Below are 20,330 nucleotides of genomic sequence, written 5' to 3'. Positions count from 1 at the left end.
AATTGTGTGTCTGGCTTTCAGGACTCAACTCCACCTTTTGTGGGCTAGTTTTGCAACCTACAGGCTAACAAAACGATTTTTAGTTTTTGAAAATATTGAAGTAATCACCCTCCCGATTCTATAGATATTTGGTCAGCATTTAGTGTGAGACTTATGTGGTGAGTCGGCTTCTTAATGCCAACATTGGTGAAATTCGGTGAAATTACAATTTATTCCCTCTGGTTCTCGAAATAATCAAGATCTGGGTATTGAACAGGACAAGACATTTAGGTTCTTGATTTTGAACCACCCCAATCCCTCTTTCTCTTTTATTGAGTTGCTGAAGAGTGAGCATCTGCCCCAGGTCTCTTGCAGACTTAAACACATTTTCCTAATGCAATTCCTATCTTGCCCTCATCTTACCACCACGATACTGCTCTTTATTTTCTCGTGGGATGGAATTCACACGGAACATTCCTGACTCAAACGTTGCTAACGAGCCCATCCCCTTGTCTTCCGGAAATGTGAAAAGGGAAAAAAACCCAGAGACAACTTTTAACTGCGCTTGCTGCGGGGTTGTGAGAGGTGCTGACAACGTTATGAAGATTCCACTGTATGTCACGTATGTGTCCCGTTTCATTTAAAGTTATGTTCCATGTACCCTGGTCTGCGTCACATGAGTAGACACACTCAGAGATCTTTATCCCGATAAACTTAAGCTTTCACTTTAAAAGCATCGGCTGACGCGCCTGCACCGTGGCTCGCTGAGGAAGCACAAGATGCGTGAGCGTTGATGGCAAACTCCAAAGGTAGGCACTTTTTCTTACAGTTCAATTTTTATTCTGTATCTTCCAGCTGACATAAAGCTTTTTATTCAATCATATACATTTCCCAATGTTCACCTTTATGTACAGTACATTATTGCATAGATATCGGACTTACTTAATGTACTATTTAATATGCCGATACCTTAGTTGTCTGTGTTTTGATAGAGGTTAGCGTTACGTCTTAAAGTAGCTTACCTAATGACTGAACAAATGTATTTTTTATTTGCCTCACTTTGGTTTCATGTAGTTCACAGCACATGACCGTTTTAATTCTGCAGACTTGCAGGAACTTGAAAACTTCAATTACCAGTGCGAAAGTCGATGGCTAGAGTTGTAAGCAGTCAAACGAGTGAGCGCCTGTTTTTGCTTCTAAAGGCAGCCAAATGAGTGAGCGCCTGTTTTTGCTTCTAAAGGCAGCCAAATGAGTGAGCGCCTGTTTTTGATTCTAAAGGCAGCCAAATGAGTGAGCGCCTGTTTTTGATTGTAAAGGCAGCCATGGGAGGAGGCTACACTTTGGTAGTGGAGCAACAGATGCAATATAGCTACGCTCGATTTTCTTTTTACATTTGATCCTCAGAGCTTGCTCATTCAGAGAACAGATCGCGTTGCTCCTTAGAGAGCATGTACAATAAGAAACAAGTTATACATCAGAACAATATAACTGTCAGTGGACAAGCTAGATCACCAAGTCCTCTTCGTTTCTGGTGGAGGGAATGGAGGGACACAAACTCAGACATTAAATGATGTGTTTTTTCCATTATCTCTGTCATAGTGATTGAATAATTTAGTGAAAAGCATTTCGGTGCTGGAGGCTGGTAGCCTAATGTCACAACAAGGGAATACCTCTCCCTTCCTGTAAACCAACTGTGCCATCTTCTTCGTCTTCCCACCATACACTTGTGCCCTGTGGTATCCATTACTTAAAAAATGTAATAAAAAAACAAAACAAAAAACAGCATCAAGTTAGACTGGAGCAATTAGAATTATGATATTGAGTGTTGTAATTATTCAGCTGGCTACTCCACTTTGTGGCTGGTGGTTAAAGGAGAGGGTGCAGTGCAAAATATCCAAGAGGACCGAGAGTGCTTTGCAACTCAATGGAGAGCATAGCTGGAGGAATTGGGGGGGGGGGGGGGGGGGGGGATACAGAGAACACACTCTCAGTCTATGTCGCTTTCTCTCTCTTAATTTGAACTGTACTCTCTCCTCCGAATCATGTTAGTGTCGATGCTCTGAATTGACGTAGATATGATCGGTTGGAACAGGTTAATGTCAGTGAGGATGTCTTCGAGGACATGAGGTAACTTTGGTTTTGAGTATGTCCGATTTCCTTCTGTAGTCTTTCATTCCGTTGGCTCAGTCAAGGTTCAAACCAAGATGTCAGTGCATTTGACAGTGTGCCTTTTAGGACGTTCACTAGAAACTGTCTGCATTTATTTTCAACCTCTTCCAAAACGCTTCCTGATCTTCCCCGTCTGTCCATTTCCAGTTTCTACTACTGACTCATTTTGTATCCCCTTATCATATCTATTTCCTGTTCATTTACTGACATCACCTTCCTTTTAGGTATCTGCATATTCACACTCACTAAGAGATCGTTAGTCATTTTCGCAATAAGCGAGAAACCAACATCTGTGTTCCATATGTGTGCTAAGTTTATAGCTTTGTCTAAACCCTGTCAGTTGTCAGTATGAAGACTCCTTTGGGAAAAAATCAGTTTACACAAATAATGTGTTCTGCATTGCATTTGGCTAAATATTTTTCCGTTAGTCATGGCTGTTCCCGACTGGTCAACAAATTTTTTCGGCACAATGTGTTGTGCTGTTCAACGGAATGTGTAGAAAAGTCCCTTTGTCTGCCTACTAAATAAAAACACAAGACATGACTCAGGCATTTGTGTGACGCATGCCACATTTCTGTTTGATTTCACAAGGTGAAGCCAGAGAACTTCCATGTCTCCAAAATGTACTAGATTCCACCTCGCCTTCTCCATCCTCTGAACGCCTGCCGCCCTCCTTCCCGCCGCCATGAACGCCTCCGCCCGCCCCCCCAACGAGACGACCCCCTTGTGCTACTCCATCAACAGCCCGCCGTTCAACTACAACACCACCCTCCCCTCCGCCTACTTCTCCGCCACCTTCAGCGCCCTGGGCCTCAGCTCCAACCTCGTCGCCTTGGTGGTCCTCCTCAAGACCTTCCAGCGCACGCACAGCCGATCGCGCTCCTCCTTCCTGATCTTCCTCTGCGGCCTGGTGGTGACCGACTTCATGGGCCTGCTGGTGACGGGCGTCATCGTGGTCACCTTCTACGTCACCCACTTCAACTGGCGCCAGCTGGACCCCCACTGCCACTTCTGCCACTTCATGGGCATGTCCATGGTCTTCTACGGCCTGTGCCCGCTGCTGCTGGGCGCGTCCATGGCCGTGGAGCGCTTCGTGGGCATCAACCGGCCCTTCGCCCGCTCGGCGAGCATGTCGAAGAGTCGGGCGGCGTCCATGGTGATGACGGTGTGGGTGTTCGCCGGTTCGGTGGCTCTGCTGCCCCTGGCGGGCGTGGGCAGCTACCACATGCAGTTCCCGGGCTCCTGGTGCTTCCTGAACATCAGCCATGAGGGCAGCGACCTGCTGTTCTCCCTGCTGTTCTCGGCGGTGGGGCTGCTGTCCTTGGGGGTGTCGTTCGCGCTCAACACGGTCAGCGTGGTCACCCTTGTCAGGGTGTGCTGCGGGCCGGACGGCACGCAGCGCCGGCGCGACTACGAGGTGGAGATGATGGTGCAGCTCATCCTCATCATGGTGATCGCCTCCATCTGCTGGTGCCCCCTGCTGGTGAGTCGCACGGTGCCACGCACGCACGCACACAAAATAAACACAATGATTTTATTTGTCGCCGACACGACCATGTCTTTTTCTATTTTTCCATGATGAACATACCTTTTCAAGCCTCTGCTATCAAGACGTCCCGAATCGTCTCAATGTGTAGGCTTTACGTTTGTTCACATGAAACGCTTTCCTCTCCCTTGTTAAACCAAAAATCTCTCGGGTTCCCTATCCCTCTGGTTGTGTGCCACAGAGGGGGACTGATAAAGTTGTTTCAAATTGAAATGAGAACCCTAAGCAGGGGTAAGCAGTGTGAGTTGCCCTAGTTTCTCATCCAGGAAGTATTGTTGCCTGTGTGGCAGTGTGTTAGAGAGTGGAGCTGAGTGTTGCCGGGCGATAAGGCCCATATTTTAAAGCTATCTCCAGATGGAAGCAGAGGGGATATCCGGTTAGGACCCTACATTCCACAGACTTCTGGCTCCTTCACTGACATTTCACGTCCCCCTTCTGTCTCTACTTTCTCTCGAGTTTCTCAAGTTGTTTTATGAAGAGGCAACTCGATATGACAGCGCCATCAAAATCCAAAGTTGTTCATAGTGACTTAGAACCACGGTTGAAGAACAGATGGGGATCGGATGGCTGAGCGATAAGGGATTCGGGCTATTAATCAGAAGGTTGATGGTTCGATTCCCGGCCATGCCAAATGACGTTGTGTCCTTGGGCAAGGCACTTCATCCTACTTGCTTCGGGGAGAATGTCCCTGTACTTCACTGTAAGTCGCTCTGGATAAGAGCGTCTGCTAAATGATTTAAATGTCTGAACAGCTCAAAGTTGCTCGCTCACACACTAGCCATCCCTCCTTCACTCCCTTAGTTTGGTCTTCTTCTTCTCCCTCTGTCTCCTCTTAATTTTTCTCAGCTAGAGTGACATCTGCTCCAACTTTTTTGGAAAGGCCAGAGAAAATCAAAAATTCACTTAGCATTTAGCAAGCCAGCCTTTCTGTCCTTCATTACACCATAGCAATGCTGGCTAATTAAGCTGATTACCTCAGTTTGATCGAGACCTTAACCAGAGGAATGTTGCTGAACTATTACCATGTAAGGCCATTTTGACTGCCGCTCTCAGTTTGCTTGAATGCAGACAATTCCCAGACAGGCCTTTCTCGATGGTGTCTGTCGCTTTATCCAAGCACACTATTTCTGCACACAAAGTGGTGCCAATAGTGGGGCACTTATCGGACACCTCGACAACATGGATTTGATTCAAAACACCCTCGCTGGGTGTCATCGTCGAGCTGTTTTCTGCGCCTGTGATCTGCAGGTGTTGTGTGTTTCTGTGTCCCCGCGTTGGGCCTCGCCCAGGTTTGACCTTGTGTGCTTGTCCTGCTGCATAGGTGTACAGCCTGACGAGGGCCGTGTCAGCTGCGCCCGTAGAACCCCAATCTATGTTAACCTTCCTGCGCTTCGCCACATGCAATCAGATTTGCGATCCCTGGATCTACATTGTGTGTCAAGAATCGAAACTAAGGCGAGTAAAAAAACGAAGAAAAAAACAAACAAACTAAGTGGCCTTTTTTCTCTACAGCTTATCGCCACCGCTCAACCTTAATATCACATCGTTTGGCTGGACTTTATCAAGCCCTGAAATAACCAGTGTTCACGGACCCATCCGCTCCTGCATGTTCCCTGATTCCCGGCAGCTTTCATGCAACATTTCCCAGAAACCCTTCCTTTGAAGCACCCCTGGCCGGGACATGCACTCCAATGGGCTTGTTTGTATCCATTCCATGCAGCTAATAAACCACTCACTTGAGTGATTGAAATTTGTTTTCTTTCATTGGCTGGCTTCCTTGTTAGCTAACCCTTCAGACCAATCATGGAGCAGTAGAGGCATCTCATGAAACCGTTGTTTTGAGTCCATGAGCTGTCACTACATAATGGAAGCGCTGCAGATTGTGTAAATGCATGCGAGCAGATGGTCTGAGGCAGGGTCCATCTACTACAACTGTACCCGCAAACAGAGATTTACAGTGGTAACTGGCAGCATGCGGCATACAGTAGATGCATTTGAAAACCGCTAAAATCATCAGCTGTAAGCAAATGTGGAGCGGGCTGCGCCAATACTAATGGTACGACCATAAGGCCTGATGCACACCTTTTTGGGATGCTAGGGCCTCGACACCCTCATAAAATTGACTCACCAGGGTGGATGATAACACATCACTTTGTGTGTGAGTGTGTGTGTGTGTGCAAAAAAGAAAGAGTGTCGAGCTTCTTCTCCGTGTCTCCCTCCACGCTACGCGTTCCTTCGCTATTTTTCGTCCCTCGCATTTCCCTAATCCTCTATATCCCTAACACTTTCCTTTTGATCTTGCCATGTTCCCTTTCCTATCTCTCCCCCTCTCCCCTATCCAAATCTCCCCTTCTCCTGCCCCTCTCCCTCCCTCTCCCCCCCCCCCCACCCTCTCTCTCTCCTCCTTTAGGTGTTTATTGCGCAGACTGTGCTGTCGGGAACCCGACTCCAAGTCCGCCTCCTGTTGCTCTGGCTCCGTTTTGCCACCTGGAACCAGATCCTGGACCCCTGGGTGTACATCCTGTTCCGCAGAGCCGTTCTCAAGCGCGTATACCCCCGCATGGACTGGTCCAGGGGCTCCATCATGAGCCTGTACCCCTCCTTCAGTGGCACCCTGCGCAGGCTCACCCGCTCCTCGCTGGGGGGCGCTCAGGAGGCCGACCCCGGGGGAGGGAAGGGGGAAGACTCTCCCCATCCTGCGAAGGGTCCGCCCCCTTCTCTGTAACGTGGTCGAAGTCAGGGGGTCTCCAGCCCTCTTCGTGGAAAGCGACCTGCCTGTATTATAACGCTCCAATCACACGTGGCAACAAACCTGATTCAGCAAATCAGTCAGTCAATTATTGGTATCAGGTGTGCTAGATTTGTATCAAAGCGGAAAAAAAACAGGAGCAGGAGTACTTCTCCAGGAGCAGGGTTGGAGACCTGGTTTAAATGATCTGGCTGCACTAGCTTTTGGCAACTGAGGATGAATTTTGTCGTGAAGGTCAGTGAAGTCATTTTTTATTTTTTGGGGAACTGAAAGTAGTATGTCCCTGTTCAGTTTGAGTCTGTGTAGGCTGTGCCTCTTAACGAGGGAGGTCATTAACTTGGATTAGAAGGTCCCACTGAAATAATTGCACTTTTCGGACTGAAAATCCCCTCTGGTGAAAGTCTCTGACATCATGTCGCGTATTTGTTCACGTGTCTTCAGTATTTCGAGCTATTGGGCTTGTTAAAATGGTGAACAGAGAGACGCATGCCGTTTTTGACTGCAGCATCTGGCCTTGATCACGTGTACTTTTTCTGCGTTCTTCACTGTCAAACTGAACCCGTCCGGTCTTGGAGCAGGCTGTGTTCCTCAACTGCACTGCCCGGGTGTCTACCCTTCCAAAGACAACAAGGTTCTGTGTGGGCTCAAATCCGTTTGACATTTCATTCATTTAAGAGACGCTTTCATCCATAGCGCCGTATTTATAGTTTTCAGCAAGGGGGTGTTAATAAGGAAAGAGCGTCCACTTCTGCCTGCTCTTGTCTGACGCTTCGCAGATGTTCCATTTCAAGCCAGAGTTACAGTTTTTGTTCAACTGCTTACACACAAAATCCTCACTTGTCACACAACACCAGAACCACACGTGTAATCTGCTAAACCATACGCACATTTTTGGCCTTGGACTCAGTTTTTTTTATTTCATCACACACTTTTTGCAAAACGTAATACACAATTTTCCAAGTCACACACACAATTCTAACAGGAAGCGTCGTGATTTCCTTTTTCAAACACAAGCAGTCAAAATGCCACACTAATCAAATCAAAATCAAATCAAATCAAATTTATTTGTATAGCCCTTTTTACACGCAAGCATGTCACAGAGGGCTTCACATACGCCCATGGAACTGCCCCTCAACCAACCTAAACCCTCAAGGAAGACAAGGAAAAACTCCCAGAAAAACTCCCAACGGGAGAAAAAATGGAAGAAACCTTGGGAGGAGCAATTCAGAAAGGGATCCCCTCCTCCAGAGACGGTTGGCACTAATTCATCAGTGCCTCACACTAACTCCTGTGTGCAAACAGTCAATTGCTTTACTCAACACACCAACCAATCATTTGAATAGGCCTATAAATAGCCTAATTTGAGTTGATTTACAGTGGTGGGTATAATTTGAACCTTTACTGTAGAAATGATAACAGGTATGTGACATACCTGAAATAACTTGTGGAGACTACTGTAATGTACACTTGTTCTAATGTACACAAAATAGCTGTTTCAGCACAACACGGAATACTATACACATACATATATTTTTGCACCCATGCATCCATTGACTGCAGTGCGCTGCATGATTGGTCACAGTCTGGTGGATTACTCTATCAGTATGATAGCAACAGTACATTAACTGTAAGAAGACATTCTGAAAATATTGTCGAACATAGTGTATATATTACTGTATGCTACAGTTCATGGCACACACACCGTTCCGTGATCACCTTTTTCAAAATTTGGTTTGGTTTCTGTCCTACTACACTCTTTCTTTTTGTACTGTGTAATACTGTATTCACAACTGCAAATGGTCACAGTAAAAAAAAAAAGTTTGTTTTCGTATTTACTATGAATTCTTCAACATCTCTGCCATTTACAGAAATGTACATAGGAGCTCAGAAGAAGGAAGAGTTTTAGGTTTTGAATAACTGTGTATATGATATATCCAAAAATGTAATATTATGTCAAAGGTGTTTGCAGCGTAAGACAAGTGTTTGCTTTTGAAACCTGTTTGTGATATTTTGAATGCAGTGCTTCATTTTGCAAGAGATGCGAGGCATTTTGCATCGTTTGTGTGCAATTCTTGGATTTGTGTGTAAAGTTTTAAAAGTAAAAAAGAATGTGTGTATGCCGTTGAAAAAAGCTGTAATATTGTGCCTTTTGTACAAAATTACAATACGAGGTGCTTTACAATACAATGAGAATACAGCAATGCAACAATGAAAATAGACATGAAGGGTGTTACATGATAAGAGACGCGGTAGACCAGTGTATCAAAGGAGAGAGTAAAAACATTGAAAGGGTTAGGAGAATGCTAAGCTCAAAATATGTTTTAAAATGAGGTATGTCTTTGAAAGGTGTTGACTGACAGTTTATCAGCTACTAGGATTAGGACAAATGGTGGTTCGTGGAAATCCTCTTTGACGTTTTGAAGTGGAGGTTTCCTTTGCCTCAACAGGCGCATAAGTTGACAGGTAACGTTCCCTCTTGCGCTTTAGTATCCATATATCTTAGAGAAACAATGTATGTGACCTTTGACCTTATCCTCCATGTTAATCTGTCTCACCCCATACAGTAACTCATGGGCACACAGGTTCTAAGACAGTATATGCATGTGTTGTAATACAGAGTGAAAGTTGTGACTGATAATATGACATTATCTACAAAAGTTTGGTTCTGTATAAATATTAAGGTTGTGTGATGGTTGTAGGTGTTTTTAGCACACTTAGTCAGATATACTCTCCAGGTTTATGTACAGTAAAGATATCTGACAGGACAGTATACTTGATCAAATGCATAATGATGGATGTCCATAGCAGTAGACTAGAGGATTATGAAAACAGTATTTATTTGTAATGGAGAATGTATTGAAACTGAATGTTGAATCACCCTGCACAGTTGCAAAGCTTTTTGTTTACTGTGTGTTGGGATGTGTATTTGGAGGATGGACTATAATCTTAATCTCTACACACATGTGCTTTATTGTACTTTAATAAATCAAATCTGCCTTGTTTTTCTTTTGCAAATGTAATTTAACTCAAATATAGACGGAATATGTAAAAGTATTTCATATAATGAGTACATTGTTTCCTATTTAGGATATTCTTTGGAATTAACTTTTATAGACTACTTTGGTAACATACAGTAAAAGTAACTAGTTCAGAAATTGATACAGTTGAAGAAATTGTCTTGGATTCACAATGACACAACAATTTAAGATGAGCAATGTTTTATTGTCAATTTGAACCTTAGATACACATGAAATATGCCTTATTCTCAGGTCTCCATAGAGTAGAATATGATTTAGCTATTGAAGTACTCTAAAATAACCACACAGTAATATTTTTCAGTGACAATAATGAGGCCATTGGGACAAACAAACACTCAACAAAGTTTTTAAACCAATACGTTTATACATTAATGATTCATAACTAGTATGTCTTCTTTATTTCCAAGGGCATGTGACACCCTATGTACATTATATCAATAAGACAAGCCTCTAAATTATAGATATTATAGAACTATTGTGCTCAGAAACACTTTGAACCAAAGCATTAGACAATAACTCGAGGGAGATTGCGTCGGAAGATGTATGAAGACCTTCATTGCTCAGGCAAGATAAAGACATAAGAATCAGATGTTTCAAACACATTTTACACAAATTTGAGTTATTAGGTTATTGTACCAATCTTCTAATAACCTTTAGGTACAGATAATGCATATCCTGAAGGAAAACTCACAGCAGTCACCATATGGACTTTATAAGGAGTGGGGAAATGACGAGTACTGTTTCCTTTCACAATAGTGACTTATTCGAATGCTTGGTTTGGTTGCATTAGGTTTAAGGAAACCGTCTAATACTAAATACAATGTGCATCTCCCCCGGGATCACTGCTAAGAATGTTCCAGTAGATTAAGACATTTATTCAGCCTTATATTTTGTCCCTATGTGGTAACACTGTACTTCACCCTTGCAATCCCTTTAAATCAGATGTGCTATTACTCAACCACCTGATGTATGGAGTCTCCATGGCTTCACAGCCTTGGACGTTGGATATTGTTTGTGAACATTGGTGAGATATAAATCTCTAACTGATGGGTGTTCTCTGAGACCGGAACGTATCTCTCCTTTGCTGTTTGTCCCGTCCTTCTGCATTGGGAATAAACAGCTTCATTATCTCACTTCCTGTTTTCAGATATGCATTCCTGGTACTTCCTAGTATTTTTCAGTATCCCCACCCAGCCCTGCTTAGTGGACACAAACAATCAGAACCAATGCCAAATGACGGCCATGTTTTGTGTAATATTTGGTCATTTGGTTCAGCGTGTCAAAGCAAATACCCGCAATTTCATCATCAAACGAGGGGATGTGATAGTTCAAGTCAAAGTGATATTGGTTGCTGTGACAGAGAGGGAGATTGCAGCAGACTCCCCATCGCTTCCCTCCTACATTCTTCCGTTCTTCACATCCCCGATAGCACCCCACACATCAAACAGGAACACGTCGGGGAACGCAAAGTCTCCCAGCACCGAATCCAAGGCCTCGGCAAAGTCATCTGGGTTCTTCTTATCTCTGCCAGCCTCCACGATTGTGGTCGCTGTAAGTGGGGACAGTCGGCGCAATGTTAGTTATTGGGGGAAGCCGTTACGAACGCGGATGATGTCCTGTCCACTGCAGGAACTGGTCAACCTTTCAACACTGAGTAATGTTTCTCTGTTATTTGGTTCCCAATGGTTGATTCCCTCACGTCCTTAGTCATGCTTGTGCAGCATTCTGGACATTGCCAGTCTGTCAGTTGAGTATACAAACTAACTAAGGGCACATCTGGGTAATGTTCCAGTATTATACTTAGTAGCTAATGGACTATGCCTCCTTGAAAAAGGCAGACCTACATGTATTCCAAAGAAAGCATTGAAGTTTGAACTCTTTTTACTTATTCACATATTTGATACAACCAAATCAATTGGTTATATTGTGTTATCAGACAAGTAGCTCATGTTGCTGGGATTGTTTTCAAGATGGTACTACAGGACATCCATCTTACCTAGTTCAACATCTCTGATGCCCATGTAGCTCTCCAGCAGGTCATCCACTCTCCTGGTGGCTCTGTCTTCAAACTCGTTGGGCTGGTGGGAAAGCAAGAGTCGGAACGTTTGGAATGTCACTGGCATCCAATCTTTAAACACTAAGAGGGGACTCCAGTGAGATCATGCACTTATGATCAACACAAACCTATGCATCTTGTCACAGTAGGGTGCCAAATAATTTCACATTTCAGTATGCATTTAAGAAAGTCCCCTTGGTTTCTGCTGGTGGAATCCATATTTTTTTATTAAACAAAGCTTCTCTGAGTATTAATGGGCCGTGACCATATTAGGCAGTGTATTTAGGCAGTAGTGAAGACTGATATCCTGAGGTCATTATTTACAAGGAGTAAGATGAACAAAAGGCTTGAACATTTTTTCCAAGAGGTCCACTGTGTGTGTGACTGTGTGTGTGTGACTGTGTGTGTGTGACTGTGTGTGTGTGTGCGTGTGTGTGCGTGCGTGTGTGAACTTGTGTTTTCAAGTGTTTGTTAATGTGTGTGTATGGTCTGGTGGTCAGAGGTGTTACAGTGCAGGTCAACGGCCGTGGGAATGTGTGAAACTCACCACTTCCTGTACGGTCGCGGCCCCCTTGGACCGCAGCCGCAGGGTCTCCTTCCCGTTCCCCATCTTACCGTCGCTGGACTTGGGTGCTCTTGTCCTCATGCCAATCATATCTGCACACACACACATCCAATCCCCCCCCACACACACACACACATACCCAATCCCCCCCACACACACACGCACACACATATCCAATCCCCACCCCCACACACACACACACATCCAATCCCCCCCATACACACGCACACACATCCAATCCCCCCCCCACACACACACACACACAGGAGAAGTACCCAGAACGCACAAAAAGTTGTTGATAAAAATCAAGCGCAAGCCTTCTTAGAAGAGCCTATCTCTAAAATCAATGAAGTTCAAGTTACCTAAAGACAAGTTATCAGTGAGTTACCTCTGTTATTTGAATGAAAGTGGAATATGACCTTTGCCTGAATATGACCTTGGCCTGAATATGACCTTGGCCTGAATTTGACCGTGTATGATTAGGTTGGAGATAACGATCAAACATTCTGTTCCTGGCGCCAATCAGCCGAACAGACCAGATTCAAGGAGCCAATACATTATCCATATGGTATTATAATCATAAAACTAATATGCAGTAACACAATATGTACATGGCCTGAATCCAGCACTCCTAGGTGAAAGGGAAAGGTGAAAGTAACTACAGTATAAAGACTTAGTAGAGCTTTTCATGTCAATCTAAGTCCATTGTCAGAAATGAATGTCAGCCACGGGAATATATATATTTCACAGGCTATGAAGCTCAGATACGAATGACAGCCATGTGGAATGATAATGAGCGCTGTGATGTGTCTCTCTCTTTGTCTCGGGATATTCCGTGCACATTCAAGAGTGTAATTAACCCCTCTGAGCATGAAATGTAATCCATCATTTTCAAACATCCAATTAGCTAATGTTATAATGATCATCATACGGCTTTTCCATTGTTAACCACATGAACTGACTGTTTTAGAATGAGGTAGAAATTGATTGACACGTTCGTTCAGAGGGTTGCACATGAACGCATTTCTGCTGGGGTTGCTGGGGCTAGGATCACACGACGGAGAGTCCTGTAGATGAACTGGGTTTATCTACACTCTAACAACTGCATCTGTTTTCACCTTGAGCAAGATTATTTGAGAAACATTTTTAGAGAATACATGACAATACATAATATTTTTGTTATCATGTATGCAATTACTACTTATAATGACTTAATGAAATATGTCCATTTCTGCAGCAACTAGCTTATATCCCAGTGTAGCAACTCCCCATTGGCTTATTGTAGGTACAGTACTATAGCAAAGTAGGACGTTCAATATAAACACCATCAGATCAGAATTGAACAATAACATTATCAACTGAAGCTCAGTGGTTATGCTAGCATCCTGTCTGGGTGAGGCTTGATTCTTAGGAAACCATTGAACCCAATCAGGTTTTGGCTCCAAACCAGGCTGTTTTTATTTTAATCTAAAGAGGTTATTTCCCGCTGGAGTTTAGACTAGGCAGTCAGCCTTTACTTCCTTCCTTGTGAGACAGTGCGATACGCCCAGTCCTATTGACTCCGAGGTCACCTTTCAATAAAGGAAGTAGGTGTTTATTAAAACTCCCTTAGGGAACATTTTGTTCCATTTTTACACTTGTTGATGATGTTGTATGATACATGTTTGTGTGGGAGTGCAGTAATCACATGTTTCACAGGGAGGTGAAAGGTTGTTTTATGCCATTAACTTGATTTCAATGTTCCTAAATAAAGCTACAAAATATAACTTTTTTTTTGACATGAAACGGTCTGATTCTTAATTGACGAATTGCTCACCGAAGGCTTTCTTGGGCCCCACCAGTCTGAGTGTGAAGGGAGTCCCCCTCGGTTGTTCTTTCAGCATCTTAGCTACTTCGTAGTGTCGGCATCCGACGATGCTCTGGTCGTTGATGGCCTCAATGTGGTCTCCCACGCATACAGTCTTCAGCCGGTCTATGGTACTGTCTTCCTTTATTCTCTGTCGTTAGGATGGAAGGAAGGCAGGAAGGATACAAAGACGGAAGAAGGGATGGAAGATAGGACGAAAGTAAAACAAAGAACGAGCAAATCAATGAACAAAGTAAATTGAGGAGTGACGAATAATATCAAAGACATGGTCCAGAGTTATGAGGCCTTGTCCGTGACAGGTGGGATAGGGGACGGGATGTCGTCGTGTCGTACAGTCAGACATGGACGGCATGTACGTCTTTTGCTCACACACCTTAATGAAAGCGTAGCCGGCTCCGTTGTCTGTGATGGTGAGGCCGAGGGCGTCCTCGGTCTTGGTGACCTCCACCTCTTTGGTCTCCCCCCTGATGTGAGCGAAGATGAAGTCTTCCAGACCTATCTGCCCCCCCAGGAGCTTCTGCATGTCGACTTTGTGAGAGTTCAGGGTGCAGAAGAGGATCTGGGAAGCCAAAATGAAGACGAGATTTGCAGGTCAGATGATTGTTGGTTTCTCACAGAAAGTTGAATTGCTACTGCGCAGCTATGACTTGTGGGTGACAAATCAAATTGAAACATATTCGCTTCCTAAACACCATGGGACTCAAAACCACTGAAAGATGGCATTTTGGCCACAGCTATGTGGACCTGACAAATGTTATATTATCTTAATACCCGTCTACTTTGATTCCTCACTTTTGTCATATATTTACAACACATGCAGTGTGAAACCAAGTATGTATTCATTAAACATGTGTGACGCTTCTGATTGCTGTTCAATACACACTCTTAACAGCAGATGTCAGTAAAAGCCAATATATTTGATATGGACATTCTCGAGGTTCGGACCAGACCAAATGTCTGCACAGGAAATACGCTTTGCACATGAGTCGATCTTCTAGACATTGAATGAAAATGTATAATTGTCGTCCGGTTAGACTTTCCTTCTCTATTCTTAGGCAATGCTCCTTTTGTCTACTATATCCTCAAGTAAAAAAGGCATTGTCTTTGTCTTTGATATTAACTTTTCACTAATTCTCTTTGAACCAGCCAAGTTAGACTGTTCTTTTGTATACCATAGACCTAGTATACTATGGTCTTGCCCCACTGACACTGGGACTCATCGGCAAGTCAATCATCATATCATCATATGTGACCCTGTCTTCAGCAACCAGATGCAGATGCTAAAATGTTGAAAGCAGTGCTTTAAACCACAACAAAAGTGACTACCCTAACAGACTACTTCAAGGTTGGTTCATATGGGGGCCTTTTGAACATGTAGGTATTCACCCACGCATTTTCTGTCACACCATCCGGCTATAAACCTTGAAATCAAGGTGCTTTGATAACAGATAACAGAAATCATGGCAAAGCATAAAGATAGACATGGCACTATACAAGCTGACAATATTAAGTGGTACACTGGCAACAGATAACATTTAATGGTGTCCTATATTCCCTATTTTATATTTTAGTTATAATTGTGGAGACGTTCTATATCAAGGTTTGTACGGGTACAGGATAGTTGTGAAGGTTACCAGGCTCCATATGTATGCTATTGTTTAATCTTTTACCTTTGAACATTCCTATTATATCTCATAGGGATGCATTGCTTTGTAAGCTTTTATAAATGTTTTCCAAGAAAAATATTGTCCCACAGGCATATGTTGGTCACCATTGGACACCAGTGGTATGTTTCCAACAGCTCCACTCTCATGTATTTCCTCAGAGGGCCTCTAGATGGCAACTGGGCTGACCTTGAGACAGCTGCCAGTTCTGTGTAGGTAACCATGACCTACCAAAGGTCAATTTGGGCCAGATCAGTAGATTTCTTCCAAGGACCATGTCAAGATCAGAGGGCCGTTCTGACGTTATTAGAGAGTCACTGTAGAAACATTGATCCTTATCTCGGAACATGTTCAGGTGGCACGAAGAGCAGACATCTGTTTGTAGTCAACATTCGAATAGTACACGTTTTAAACGCACCCTGTTCATTTTTCTCATGCATTCTCTTCTTTCTCACACTAGGAATATTTCAACGAAGCACTTGTCGTTCAGTGGTGAAACCCGACCAAAGGTACCGTACACATGATTTAATTATCACTCCGTTTAGTGAAAATGGGCCAAAGCAAATGCCCTTCTCATGCCACCTCATGGAAAAGGGAGCTATCTGAAACCGTTCACACTTTATCCAAATACTCACTTAATTAGAGACAGACTCTCATGTACACCCTGGCCCCTGAGACAATGTCACAAAGGTGCCTATGCACATTGATGACAAGCTCAGTGGGTGTCCTTTGTCATGTATTTTAACACCCCCTCTCCCCCCAGCCCCACCCCTCTCCCTCCCTCGGCCCCACACGGTCCACACTCCTCAAGAGACGATTTGCCCCATTTGAGGCTGATATTGTAATGAAGACTTTATGTTGATTGTCCCCTGTTTTTGCATTTAAATGATCTGTAAATGCCAAAAAATATACTTCAAGGAACTATTAAGAGAACGTCAACTTTATAGTTATTGAGGTATATAAACCATCCATAAATGGACTACGTCTTCAGCATGGTCAGAATGGTTTGCTGACATGAATGGTTAAATATACATAAAATAAAGCCTTAATCGAAAAAGGCGTTATTGCAAAAATAAGCAGTTAAGAAGACTACTATAGAAATAATATCTAGAGTTCCTTACCTCAGAGGGGGAAATATTAAACACCTCAGCGATCTTAGCATACAGCTCCTTCACATTGGTAAATCCATGAATGCGGCCTGTGGGGCTCCCGTGGGCCAGCTGGGTGTGGAAGACCAGCCTGGGCCTTGGGTACTCCGGTGGTCCAGGCGGAGGTGGCGATGAGGGGGGTAGCGGTGGAGCCGAGGGCACCGCTCCCACCTGGCTCTGGTTGTGGTCCTCCTCCGTGGGCACAGAAGCCTTTGGATCCTGCTCCTGCGGGCTCATTGCCTCCCCGTTCTGCATTGGCCCCAGATCTGGCTTCTCCTTTGTCCCTTGGAAGCCTGGCTGGATGCTGCCCTGGCTTGCAACGCAGAGTCTTCCCCGCTCCCCCTCCACCTCTCCGACCCTGCCATGGGCTGTTGGTCTGCTAAATTAGTGATGAGAGTCTCCAGGTAACGGTAGTTTGAGGAGCACAGCGCTGCCTGGTCGAAACCCAAAACCCCCGTAAATGCAGGATCGAATGTGTGCGCAACATCAGACACCCTGAGCACCCAGGCAGAACCGCAAACACATTATAGCAAGTAAACGTTCCTCTAGGACCCTCCTGAATCCTTTACCGGTCTGGGCTGCAAGTGAACTCCATACAGACAAAGTTACTAAATGCCATGACATTACACTTTTCCCCCCACGAGAAAGTGTGAATAAAGCCTAGCCTATTCCCATAGAGAGAGATCCAAACTCTCGCACCCATAGTCTGTGAGCACAGACAATGACCCAGTGTTTGAAGGTAAGGTGATACTGGGGGGCTAGGAGTGAAGTCCCCCCACTCCTCATTAAGGAAAATATATTCTTGACAGGGTGCATCTACACAATGTGTCGACCTTTCTGACCCCAGAGATACACAAGAACCCTGCTCAGGTCATCCAGCTCAGGACATTGTTTCAGCGCTTGGTTGATGACGGAGCTAGCAATGATGGATAGACGTCGTCGTTTTTTTTACATTTAAGACATACTGTTGACTGCCTGCATCACTGAAATGTAGTGGCATGCTTCATTCAAATGAATTTATTGAGTTTGAAGATTGTATGCAATCACCTTCCTTTTGATACATTTTGTCAGGGGTTTCCAAAGATCAAGCCACTCAACAGACACATCACCATTACACAACAAACCATATGATCTTCTGCAGTCTGCTTGAAAAGTTTGCTCTGGGCGGCACTTTAATGGCATCTAATGTCTGTCTACTCATTGGGCCTGATGTGGATTTTCAATAATAAACATCAGTATATCAGACTTTGTTGACTACTTTGGCATGATGTGTTTTACTGCAGACTATGTATGGTTTAGATGAATGCACCTTTCTGTAACATAATGAATAACACAAGCAATAGCAGTTCTCGTATGTGTGTGTTTTTTTTTTGTGCCAAGTGGTCTCTCTTATCCTGAGGTTAAAACTATTACTTAAAGGCACTGAGAATGAGCAACGTTCCACCAAAACAGACACTTTACAACAGCTGATAATCACTACAATCTTGACTTCAGTCGACATCTCTATATCCTGTCCTTGGAATGTGCTAATAACAACCATGGCTACTAGTTTAGTGTCCTTGACTTGGGTATTGGACGTCAACATAATGTCACAATACAGAAATATTGATTTTACTGCTCTAGAAACCTTACTAAATTACCACCCATGATGAAATATTTGTTTTTGACTTTGCAAAACAGCAACATGATCCTGTGCAAAAGTTTCCTTGCTTTGTAAAACCCTCTCATGACTGTAATTGAAGGCATGTACTCATTAACATTTGCTGTTGGGAATGAGTGCGCAATAAAAATCAAGGTGAAGTCTATTAAACTTTTAGTGCTTCCCACTTGTCCCTATCTCCTCAATCATTGGCTCAAATCGTGTGGTCTGTTTGCAAGTCAAACGTCAATATTGCATGAGTCAATGTTTACTTTAGGCACGATCAATGCAATGTGAGCAATCCTTCACCTGGGTTTACCGTACAGGATGTGTTTCACCTCAGATGTTCCTGTCCCATAGAACAAATGAAACGTTTGTGTCTACTAGGGGTGTTGTTAGACATAAAGCTCTACTGGGGCACAGGCCCCTACTCATATCCCTTTTTTTCTCTTCCAAGCTTGCTGCGCACAATGCACTACTCGTCCCAACAAAAAGTACCCTTGCTTGTCCCACTCTACAACAGTTCAGGGTCGTAAGTTTGATATCAGCTTTGCCAGGGACATCAATAGTTAACGTGCGTTTTTTTCTCCATACATTTGAGGGCAAATACTGTTTTTTGAGCTCTGTGTAGTATTTTTGGGGGAGCTTTATGTATTATTGTTTTTTGGTTTTAGTCTAAATAAGATGATCGGTAGGCCTATCATTTATAAACTCTCTTTAGTTTTGTAATGTTTTCTTAGCCTACCTCAATTCTGACTTGTGTGCCGAGTCCGACACCAGGAATTGTGCGTGCTGCAGTGGCTATTTGGCAAGCTCAGAAGAGCGCACTGACATGGAATTCTACGGGCATCGGTTTGTGTTTTCGGTTAAACTGCTTTGATTCTACAAGCGTTGATTTGGATACTGCGTACATTTTTTCCGGGATTATCAATCGAAATGAATGCACTGACTAATAAAGTAAATTGTTAAAACTCAAACCTTTTGATTTTACTGGGGCACAGCAGATTTATACTGGGGCACGTGCCCCAGTTAAAAGGGTCTAACGACGCCTATGGTGTCAACCCTACAGTCTCTCATAGCTTAGTACAAATACAGTACATACAATAACAATGACGTGTTACCACTGCGTGTGTCTGAGTAAAAGCCTTTACAACATTGTGTTTAACACATGGGCCCAAACTGTAAAGAACCAGCCGGAAATCTTGGCAAGCTAACTGAGAGAAAGCTGTCTCCTGGCCATCCTACGTGGTGTGAACACGTACGTGTTAAGATTGAACAATTTTCTATATAAGGCTCTACCCCCAGACTGTATCCTCTTTGTTTCCTGGTGAGGATAATAAAGGGATGCACTGGAGCTGGAGGCAGACCGTACAGACTGCGTGAGGGTGGTGTGTTTGCTGTGTCATGTTTCCTAACACATTGCCTCGTCTGTTCACTGTGAGGCCAGGAATTTCCGAAATAGTCATATGAGCTCTTTGGCCCAGAAAATGCACTCCATATTGACTACTTCCTCCAAAAAGTACTGTTATGAGTAATGCAAAGTCTTTTCTCAGTGAAATAGGATCTCACCGTTGTAATGGATTCCTGTAAACAAATGGTTGGTGGTGTCCCAATAGTAGCTACCCTGAATGTTGTAAGTAAGGAACACATATTTCATGGGACACATTTCAGCAAGGGGCCCACTGTCCACAGTCTACAGAGTTAGGTGTGACCTAACCTTGTGCTGCTGTAATTACTGCCTTGCAGAAGTGGGTGGGGGGGGGGGGGGGGGGTGATTCTGGCTCAGCTGGTGTTTACAGGGCCCAGGCTGACCAGGAAAATCCTGGGGTTTATGGACCTCGGTTTCCAGCTGAGTTATTGAGTCCTCGGAAGTCTTTATTTGAATCATGGAGTCATTCAAAAGCGTTTGA

General features: G+C 43.9%; 2 protein-coding genes across 3 annotated transcripts; one reads left to right on the top strand and one right to left on the bottom strand.

Annotated features, from left to right (window-relative positions):
* Window positions 1-555: 555 nt before the first annotated feature.
* On the top strand, window positions 556-6,380 carry tbxa2r (thromboxane A2 receptor). Its single transcript, XM_084676385.1, has 4 exons — window positions 556-788; window positions 2,740-3,631; window positions 5,016-5,149; window positions 6,105-6,380. Exons 2-4 carry the CDS (start codon window positions 2,834-2,836, stop codon window positions 6,280-6,282), a joined length of 1,110 nt encoding a protein of 369 aa, XP_084532511.1. The 5' UTR covers window positions 556-788; window positions 2,740-2,833; the 3' UTR covers window positions 6,283-6,380.
* Window positions 6,381-9,706: 3,326 nt separating this feature from the next.
* gipc3 (GIPC PDZ domain containing family, member 3) lies at window positions 9,707-17,036 on the bottom strand. Of its 2 annotated transcripts, none has more exons than XM_084676070.1 (6): window positions 16,755-17,036; window positions 14,343-14,528; window positions 13,919-14,099; window positions 12,085-12,194; window positions 11,478-11,559; window positions 9,707-11,030 (listed from the first exon to the last, which is right to left on the bottom strand). In XM_084676070.1, exons 1-6 carry the CDS (start codon window positions 17,034-17,036, stop codon window positions 10,879-10,881), a joined length of 993 nt encoding a protein of 330 aa, XP_084532196.1. In that variant the 3' UTR covers window positions 9,707-10,878. The 2 variants fall into 2 exon arrangements, with proteins under 2 accessions (XP_084532196.1, XP_084532197.1); XM_084676071.1 differs by having other exon boundaries at window positions 12,088-12,194.
* Between the last annotated feature and the right edge of the window lie 3,294 nt (window positions 17,037-20,330).

This window comes from Hypomesus nipponensis, chromosome 16, assembly GCF_054491055.1.
Source record: "Hypomesus nipponensis isolate SF chromosome 16, ASM5449105v1, whole genome shotgun sequence".
Taxonomy (NCBI): Eukaryota; Metazoa; Chordata; class Actinopteri; order Osmeriformes; family Osmeridae; genus Hypomesus; species Hypomesus nipponensis.
This window is presented reverse-complemented; position numbering and strand designations above follow the sequence as displayed.